We start from the raw sequence: 10,491 nt of genomic DNA on the forward strand, positions 1-10,491 counted from the left end.
TGACTTTCTCCTGAACAATGACAACTCGTGATTAAAACCAAAAAATTAATAACAAAACAAACAAACAAACAAACAAAAAAAAGGCATTTTTTCAGTGATGAAAAATGTCTTTAAAAGGCACAGCTCCATTGAACATTAATAACAACTGAAAAAAATCTGACACATTTAGCTATTAGTGAAAGAGACTGATTCAAACAAACCTACATGTCAGAGAAACCAAATGACCCTAATTTGTAGAAGGAGCAGCCCCTCACATCCAGCCCAAATCATTAAAGGGGCAAACTCTGCATCCGAGACAATGATTACTATAAGACAGCACCAACAGCCATTGAAAATCTCCAAAACATTGTTTGGAATATCTCGTGTTTACTTTAGTTTATGGATTTTACACATTTGCATAACAGCACCGCAGCGTTGTTTGAGGCTTTTCTTTGCACACACACCATGAAGGCACATGGTCCAGCCACAAAATCAGAGTGTGAATATTGTGAAACCCTGTTACCGCCACAGCGAGTTAGTAAGCCTGAGCTTTCCCCTGGCCACGACACATTATCAAGAGAAACTGAAAAAATACAAAAAAGCTTTCTGCAAGGTTCACTGGAGTGCATGTTCTCTCCAACAATGACAGAAACACAATCTGACAGAGGTCAAAAAAGAGATTAAATACAATGTGTGAGGGAACCTGTGCCTCAGAGCTTCTGTAAATCTCTGGCGGTTCAAGATACCCCCAGGGCCACTTCAAGTCTGCGAATGTGTGTGTGTGGGTGTGTGTGTGTGTTGCAGGGGGGGAAGGGTGGGGTGCAATACAGCGGTCAAGACCCACTTAAGGCCACACCGCATTATCAATCATACCCAATCATCATCTTGGAGTGCCATGACATTGATGCATCATGAGTTATGGGTTATGGATGTGAGTGTGGATCTAGAGCGAGAGAAGGTGTGCATGTGTGTGCATGTGTGTGTGTGTGTGTGTGTGTGTGTGTGTGGGGGTAGTATTTCTCTCCTCTGTTGCTGGGACAGCGACTCGAATATGACCATGAATCTAACTGCTATTGTCCCAGTGTTGAAAATGTCTGGCTCTCACTGCCCTTGTGGGCTATTCTTCAGCCTCCCACTGTGACCTGGTCTGTTTTCAGGGCCGTTCATTTCACATAACGCAGTCCCCACAACCACAGCAACAGTAGTCATCCCTGTCTCTTGTCCTCCATACTCTTAAAGTAGAACAGTGTGGACAGATTCAAAAGGTCAGAGCCAGAAGACCCTAAAAAAAAATAGGAGTAGAAAACTCTGGTGACACACTATATAATAAAACATACTGCGATTTTTCCACTGTCAAAAATGAAAAACACAAGGGAAGGTATCTCTCTCTTTTTCCGCTCTTCTTTTTCTTTCCGGGCTGTCTTTCTGTCATGTTTATATCCTGTTATGTGTGTATGTGTGTTTTCCAGTGCTCCAACAGGGAAGTGACAGCCAGCAGCCCGAGCCCCTGACCTATAATCCACTAACTGTCATCCATATCCCTCCCCACTTGATCTTCCCCATTTGTCTATGTATGGAGAGGGCTCGCAGCCCGTGCTAATCCTCTGTGCAAACATGCAAGCACACAAACACACACTCTACTGTTCACATACATTCATGCCTCCAGAACATAAATAGTGGAAGTGGGAAAAACGTGAGGTATACACAGCTGGGCTGAGCCCTGCGCCACTAACCTACTTTGAGCCTACTCATCCTACTACTACTACACACACACACACACACACACACACTCTCTGTGACTGCAGCATCCGCTTCCCTCACAATCTTAATGCTCGCATGTCTCTGTCTGAAGCTGTGCCACTGCTGCATTTCTGTCTCCACATCTCTCTCTTCAACATATGCAAACAGACTCAGTGCACAAACACAGGCATTGACACAAGCACACACACACACACACAAACACACACGTGTATATATATATGTACTGACAGATTGATCAAGACCCTGCACGTCACATGGTCATCCTGCTGCGCTCTATGCAGCATTTCACGGTGACAAACCAAACAGCACTGCCACTCTGAATAGCACAAAGCCTGTGTGGGGTACAGAGGTGGGAAAAAAAGAGCACGACTGCAACAACCTAGGCTCCCTTCGCAGCACCAGTGCAGCAGTCACAGCTCATCCCCTCTCCCTATGAAACAAGAATGAATTTTGCATGATGCAGCAGCATCTCACAGCAAAAAAGGGGGCAAAAACATGCCCGGTTTGCAAAAATGTTATGGTACAGAGACAGGATGCTCTGTAGTGGTTTACTGACACATTGACCCCAGAATAAGCCACTGAGTGTTACAAATCCTTTCTTAAGAGCTGGGTTGGCAGTGCCATGAGCGCAAATAGGGTAGACAAGAGGGCTGGGAGAGGCTGGAGCCTGGCCAGATGTTCCACACACACACACACACACACACACACACAGACACACACTGGAATGGGATGGAGCGTGGATACTCAAGAGTGGAATTTAATACAGTGGTGCACTGGAATGGGGATTTGGTAGTTGACTTGCATTCAGCATTACACTTGGAAGGAGCATCAGGCCAATAGAAAAGAGTGGATTAGGTCTTCTGCAGTAGAAGGCCTACAAACAGCTGCTGGGAGCACAAGAGCCCAGTTGGAAAGGAAGATTCAGCGACGCATGGGGACAGAGCGATCAATACCTGTGTATGCATTCAATCCATACAGGAACAGAGTAAAACCAGCAAAATCATTATATAAAATGATATAAAGAACTCGGAAGATGACTGTAAGTCACAATCAACCCATGAGTTGAGAAAAGTAAAAACTCAAAGGATCACATGCTGAGCCACCTGGAGAGACACAGGGTGCTCAGAAGGTAAAACATCCTCCCTCTTTTATCAGAGTAAATTACAGGTAGTGTGGTGTTGTGTATTGTTATGTACATTGACTTTTATCACTCTAAAAACAAAGGTCATCGCAGAAAATAAAGTATTTTGAATTGAATTAATAAAAGATACTGTGATCTCTTTGTCTCTAAAGCCAAAGGTCTGTACAGATACAATACATGTCAACATGCTAACAAAGGGGGAACCACAGGCTAGTGCAGTGTGTTGTGTTTCCAGAGTGTGAAGGACTGGACGTCCCGGCAGCCAGAACGGGATACACCTTTTTCCTGCATCTTCAGCAGGTCGAACAATCCATGATCCCTTACATAATTGTTCCAACCCTGCCTTTCCTGTCCACTCTCCTCGGCCGCCTCTTCCCTTTCCAAATGGCCTGCCCCACACACGCACACACATACACACACGCACACACTCCAATCGAAGCCATGACCCCGCAAAGGCCTTAGTGGAGCAGGACGTTCTTCTCCTGAAATTCATTTCAGCACGACTTAAGACTCAAGGGACCTTTAGCACGCTCTTACTTTTCCTTCCAAAGAGGAGAAAAATAGCTCTGCTCGATTTGCCTCACGCCTCCAACATTCCCCTCTCCACAAGCCCCTTGACAGTCTTAACACCAAAAAGTCTGATTCTAATCTACCTCTTTTTACAGCTGTGGACCTTTACTGCATAGCACTGTCTGTTAGATGAAGAGGAAACGGGATTCAAGAGAAATCGGACGCTTTATTGAAAACCCCTGTGTGCTTTTCTCAAAATACCGGGAACCCTCTGCTCTGCACAAAAGTTAACAGTCTTGCCACCAGCATCACAGCCTCAAATAAAAGCACCTCAAACCCCCTTTTAAAAGGCTGAGAAAACAGAGCGGGGGTCCAGGAGGATTTGGAAATGAGACATGCACTCGGTCAAACTTGCCTCAACACAGCTCTTATTGATGCAGCTATAGATCACGTGCTGAATCTGTCCAAACCCCAAATCCTGCTCCAAAAGACAGACAGCTGAGGTCAGTTTGCCCTGTAGTCTCTCAGGGTCAAACTTTAAACACGAGGCGGGGAGGGGGGGGGGGGCTATCGTGGGTGAGTGTAGTGTGTTATCAGATAGTCTGGGAGGACAACCTCAACAAGGATCCTCTGTGCCGCTCTGTGATCTTTCTGTCAAAGATGAAGCAACCTGGGGTTTTCTACCTTCACCTCCCACCAGATCACGTCCATCTCCCGCTCTCCTTCTCTTACAATCACATCATACCCTATACAGTAACACACATCCACTGACAGAGAAGTCAACGCCCATCACGCCCATCTACTTCCCAGAACAGCCAGTGAGCCATGGCAAACTGGCCTGTCTGTGCATGGCCAGCAGTGCATGAGGGCACTGAGACCACACAGCAGTCAAAACAGAGAAGATACACCTTGTGTGACAGAGGTGACTCACAATGGGAGGGAGAGAGAGAGCGAGTGAGAGAGAGAGAGAGAGAGAGAGAGAGAGAGAGAGAGAGAGGACCAGTCTGGCTACCTGTTAACCCTTAGGCTAATGTAGACACACAAACAGTGGCGATTGCAACAGATACTGATGATATCAGCAGAGTACAAACACACAAACAGACCACACCAGCCCACTGGTAACCTCTAGAGAGACAGATAAAAGTGTGGGCAGACGCACACTGGAGTAAATCGTATTGTGCATACTGAGATCCAATCTCAATATCAAGAAGTGGTGGGAGGGAAATCCCTGAAATGGAGGGTGGAAGCGCACAGAAAGCGTACAATACTTCTGAAGGTACTTTTGATCTTTGCCTCGCAAGGTAAAAATCCGCACCACGCATCTTTCAGAGGGCTTCAGGGGAAGCACGGACCAGATGTGAAGAAATGTTAACCTGAGCCAAATGACATCTCCGCGCAGTTCGCTCCATACCTACCGCTAAAGGCTGTCTTGTAGCTTAGCGTGTCTTGTTCTAAAATGCTGAGAGCCGGCTCAGTCGCTAAACCATGCGCCGTGAACACTTCAAGACGCCACCCCCCCTCCCCTTAGCCACTTCAGAGGGTGGGCTGTGGGTAAAAAACACAACAGCGGCAAATCTTTTTCAAAGACCAAAGCTTTCACACAAATCCTGAACACACCAAAAAAGCTGTTTGGCCCTATCTTATGAGCCTGTGGAAGGAACATGAATAGCCCTGAGGTCCCCAAACCCAGTCTCTCCTCGCCTCAGCTGGGCCGCAGCGTGCCATAACCCCAAAGACCACACACTGACACACACAAATACACACACTGAGCTGCCAAGTAAAATGGCTGGTTTTCACAGTGTGTAAACAGGGCAGGCTGCGGCCAAACACACAAGCCGTCACAAGGCGTGCTGTGAACCCAGTGTCTAGTGCGAATGCTCTGATTCATAACATATGGACATCACTCATCTAGTCTCCGCTGAATACTCTTTATATTGACAGCAGAAGTCTGTTGCCTCAAAAACATACAAAACTGACACTTCAAACAAACATAGCATAAATAGAAAGGGGAGATGGGGCGACTTTGCATTTGATTTCAGTATTGCCAGTCAAAGAAAGTCATGTGAGATGGTGATGCGTTAAGCGTAGCTACACTGGTCTACCAGTCAGATGGGCTTTCCTATGATACCACTGCTTTGTGTGCTCTTGCTGGTACTATTGTCCTATGATCAGCCATTGTGCCTCATTGCAGAAGGCATTGTATTGTTGACTGTCATGCGTGTCAGATGGATTACTACGGGACCGTTCTGTCAAAGCTTGGTACAGTATGGCCTACTGTGTGGAGAAGAGACCCTGTGTTCTTCCAGGAGGTGACAGAGAAGCAACTGTGTGTACTATAATACAAGATAGTGGAAAGAGAGAATCCAGTAATAGAGAGAAAAACGGAGAATGAAGAAAAAGAATTCAAGAAAAGGAGAGGTCCTGTCAAATATGCATTAGTTTCAGTAATGAAAGGTTGAGAGTAACACCACATTAATGTTGCCTGGGGTGAAAAGGGCTGACATCCCTCAGAGAAGAAGGCACACTTGTGTGAGGAGGGGAAAGTGTCAAGTCAACAGATAACAGTTCAAGGCACAGAAAATAAAGATGTGTACCTGCGATTAAAAACAGTATGAACTTCAGCCTCGTGTCAATGTGAATAAATATATATATATTTAACCAGTGAGTCACTTGAAATTCAAAATTTCCAAGACAGCAGCAAACAAGAGTTGTATGGCACGCAAAAGACAATGCATAAGGGCCTCAAATAACATTAAAACAGAAGCAGCTCATAGAAAGCAAGACCAGACTTCGGTTTATCTTTCAAAAATATTTCTAACAACACCTTCAGACTCGACTGAAAGAAGGAATTGTTCAAGAAGCAACAAATGGTGAAAAATGTATAAACAGTGTGAAAAGTGTTCACACAACAGGGATGTTATATACTGTCTATAAAATTTTAACAAAATGAAACATGTTTTCAGCACCTTTTTTAATCTTGTAAACAACCTAACTTGCACACTTTGTCTGTTTTGTTTTTTTTTTTTTGGTTCATTTTTCAAGCAAAGACAAAACTTCTTGCAGGTGAAACAGAAAAAAAAATATTTGTGGAGATGGAAAAGAGATGGAGACTGAATCCTGATGAAAAGTATGATGTGGTTTGAACGTATGGCCCGTGACAGCAGAGCACACCACTGGCCGCTCAGTGAGTTAATCATGACAGAACAGAGGAGGCACTATCGAAAGTAACTACCGTAATACACTGGAGAATTGAATCAAGAAGAATATTTGGTCCACCCCCACTCTCCATCTCCATCTTTCACTGGCAGCGCTCCATACCTCTCTGGCCACTTTCCAACTCCGCTCTGTCTCTCTGAATCACTGCCATCGCTCTGGCACATCGTCATGCCTCCCCCCGCCTTCCCTCCTTCCCTCTCTGACACCTCACCATCGCTGCTACTACAACTGGTCTCGCTCTCCGTACTCACACATTTTTTCCATCCTTACGCCTTTCACACTTTCTGGCCTCCCTCTGTCACCTCAATGTCTCGTTCTGTCCACCACTTTCTGTCCTCGACTTGTGGCCTGGCAGGGCGTGTGTGTGTCTGTGTCTGTGTCTGTGTGTGTGTGTGTGTGTGTGTGTGTGTGTGTGTGCTCCTGACTGTGTGAGGCTATGATCAGTGGGGCACAGCGGGGGAGCTAGTCAACCAACCCGCACCTGCCCGCCACATCACAGACCACATCACACAGGGTAGATCCATGCCTTTAATGCCAACCAGCACCATCACTCAGCAGCTACTTTGTTCTGCTACCCCAGAGAGCCCACCTCTGCTGCGGGCTTGTGTGCATGTGTATGTGGGTGGGTGGGTGCTAAAAAACACACATTCTGACTTGCTCTGATAAAAAAAAAAAAAAAAAAAAAAAAAAAAAACTAGCAATTTTTTTGAATAATCCTTCCAACCACTCAACAAAAACCAAACCAAAACAAAAACTAGGAGCTCTTGAGCCTCCCCTTGCTGCCAGCTATCCACACAACATTCACACATCCAGGACACTATTTTTTCCAGATGAGCAGACAGACTGTGGCATAAATCACTGACATACACACACACACACACACACACTTACACCTACTCACATGTGCGCACACACATACACACACACACACATACACTTTTCATTCTGGGTCATGATCTATCCATTCATCTATCTTCACTGCAGACAGAGCCACAAGGGAAAAAGAGAAATGTGTCTTCGCATTTGTCTGTGCATGTGAACGACATGAGTCTGAGTGAATGCCGGTGTGCATGCATGTATGCGTCAGTGCATGTGTGTGTGTGTGTGTGTTTGTTCCCTCCTGGCTGTTGTCAGTTATCCCTAGTTGGCATCACAGCACCATATGTCTGTCTGTGGGGCAGTGATGACGTGTGCCACCGCTGGAGGCCGGGCCAGCTTCACACAGCACAATGACAGCTTTGTTGCCCGTGCACGCCATGCATGTAGCGCGCAGCGCTTGTAGAGAGGAGACTGCAGGATGAATGGTTTCTGACCTGCAGGATCTTGATTACACCTCGACAAACTTAACAGTTCATGGTTTTGTTATGAATGCAGGGCAACTGAGGTGATAAGAGTTTGCTGAACCACTGGTTGATGAAGTCTGCAGGTTTAAACAGCAGCGATGGATCCGCGCCAACACACTCTTCAAATAAACTATTCCTCAGCTTTTGTCATGTGCCAATAAACAAATCCATCTCGTGGCTATGCTTGGCCGACTGTGAGAGACCTGTTGGTCCAGCGAGACATACACTCAGAGTTGACAAAAGCATAGACTGACACACGTCTGTTTACCCGGATCAGTGTAGGAAGTGCTCACCCTGACTCCAACACTGATGCATTGTCAGTCTTCATGTCCATCCACTCAGGGCAGATAACCTTACTGGGTCCTCTCACTGACTCATGTGCAGGTCAGTCCATGCATTCAACCTCAGTCTTAACACATCTAGCACACAACAGTTTCACAGGAGCTCCTGAACACAACACGAGTGAAAGTGGGGTTTATTGCCCATGTAGGAGGCAACTTCAAACCAGTAATCATCCGAAAATGCTGATGTGGGGAAGATGATAGTGTGTGACTGAGGCGAGAGAGGAGATGAGATGTTGCTGTATGTGGCAGCCTATAAAACTCCCATCATCTATAACTCTGTGAGATCTGTAAACTAGCCTGCTACTACTGAGAAAATTGTCCAGTGGCAGTCCAATGAAATGTAAAAGAGCATCATTATTATTGTTATCACCGTTATTATTATTATTAGGAATTTGTCTAGTATACAAACACATGACTGTAGCCCTACAATAAGCAAAAAATAAAATAAAATAAACAAATAGCAGGCTACAAATCAGCGGCATGACATGAATGACACTGAATGAACCCTACCTTGATTGTCCTCGTCCATGACTGCAGCTTATGAATCAAAATCCCCCCAAATCGGCCACAGAAACTTCCGTTGTGCGAATAATGTCTAATTTATGGCAAATGCGCGTCCTAATTTCTGGGACGCATTTGGTACACAGGTTGTCTCTCACAGGCAGCGTCTTCTTGTCAAAAATATTGTGGCCATTTGCGCCCCAGTCGCAACGCAGTCCCTCCCGGCTCCTCGTCAGCGGCGATTTTCACACGCAACTGTACGAGCCGTGTGTTTTTTCTCACAGCGCAGCGGCCGAGCGTTATCCCTCCAAATACGCCTCCACTCCACTAGTGTCGGGAGACTAGTTGGACCCAGCTGCGTCAAGTTCGCTGGACTCACGTCACGGCGCAACCGGAAGCAAGGCGGTTATTTCCCTTCAAAATAAAACCACTACGCTCGCTCAAACCTGTTTTTTGCGAGGGGGGTTATTATTTTTAAAGTAACAACTGGAGGTCCTGTGTTATGTTGTGTTTAATTTGACACTGGTGGTTTATCCCATCCTAGCTCCGCTGCACAGCTGTGCTGCGCGTCAGCATTCATCACAGATCAGCCCTCACGTGACACGGTGAGATTATCCTATGGAAAATAACTACAGTATTGCTATAATGTCCTCATTTTCTATATCAAACGACTCACTGTGTGTCTCTTGTACTCAGTGGCATTACCTGAAAGTAGGTTAGGCTGCATTTACACTTTGCTGACAGGATCTCCAATATGCTTATAATATGCTTCTCGTGTGAGTTCAGCTGATGTGATTTAACTGAGCTTGACACAAACACTGTGCTCCTGAGTTTGTCAAAGAAAAAAAATCTTTAGGCCACAACTATGTTCTTGTGGTATAAAAACACCACTGAAGGCTCAGACTGCTATAAATAGGTATTTTAAATTTTAAATCTCAGCACTGTGCATCTCTGGTACTCAGCAGTCAAACACTACATCATTGTTGGTGTCACAATAATATTCATATGGGATATTCTGCAAAATGTTTTTTATTCATCCATTGGTGGTAAATTAAGCATCAAATCAGGTTGTGGCATGGGGCCTGGTTGTGATGACCTAACTGGGTGTTTTAAAAGGAGGTAACTTCCTGGAGATCTTGTCTCTTATGACGAGATGGTCCTCAGAGAGTGAGAAAATGTGTGCGTCAGAGTGTTTTTTAAAGGGGGAGTTTCAGTCTGAGCACTGCAACAAATCTCCATTTTAACAAGTCATTATAGTCTCATATTCTGTGTTAATTTTTTTGAAACAAATGGGAAAAAAATCTGCCTGCGGGATGAAATAATGCCACTTGCTTCCAATACAGTTTCACCTTAAGTGTAAATATACTGAAACGAAGCAGAATAAGGTAGATCAGCCCACTCGAGTTATGCAAATGACATTTGATTCAAGAAAAGTCTGGAAACAAGTTGATTTACAACGGAAAAAGAAGTGGGATTATTTCATCCCGCTGGCAGATGTTGTCCCCCATTTTAAGAAGAAACAAGATTATCAAGATTGAAAATGACTCATTATTTGCAAATTTTAGGATCAAGGAGTTAAAGAATTGTTTCTGAACCCAATTTTACATTTTTCTACCCGAGGCTGGATGCGAGTGGCCTAATTGCAGAAGGGCACAGCATAAAGTATGTAATAAACTCTGTGGTACTGAGTTCAAGG

At 45.0% G+C, this 10,491-nt stretch overlaps 1 protein-coding gene across 1 annotated transcript in view; it reads right to left on the reverse strand.

Moving 5' to 3' along the window:
- cyth3b (cytohesin 3b) overlaps nt 1–9,106 on the reverse strand; it is a 35,042-nt gene extending 25,936 nt beyond the window's left edge. The window contains exon 1 of the mRNA XM_030058534.1: nt 8,805–9,106. Coding sequence (XP_029914394.1) covers nt 8,805–8,823 — 19 coding nt within the window. The 5' untranslated portion in view covers nt 8,824–9,106. The remainder of the gene's footprint in view (nt 1–8,804) is intronic.
- Between the last annotated feature and the right edge of the window lie 1,385 nt (nt 9,107–10,491).

This window comes from Myripristis murdjan, chromosome 8 (genome assembly GCF_902150065.1).
Source record: "Myripristis murdjan chromosome 8, fMyrMur1.1, whole genome shotgun sequence".
Taxonomy (NCBI): domain Eukaryota; kingdom Metazoa; phylum Chordata; class Actinopteri; order Holocentriformes; family Holocentridae; genus Myripristis; species Myripristis murdjan.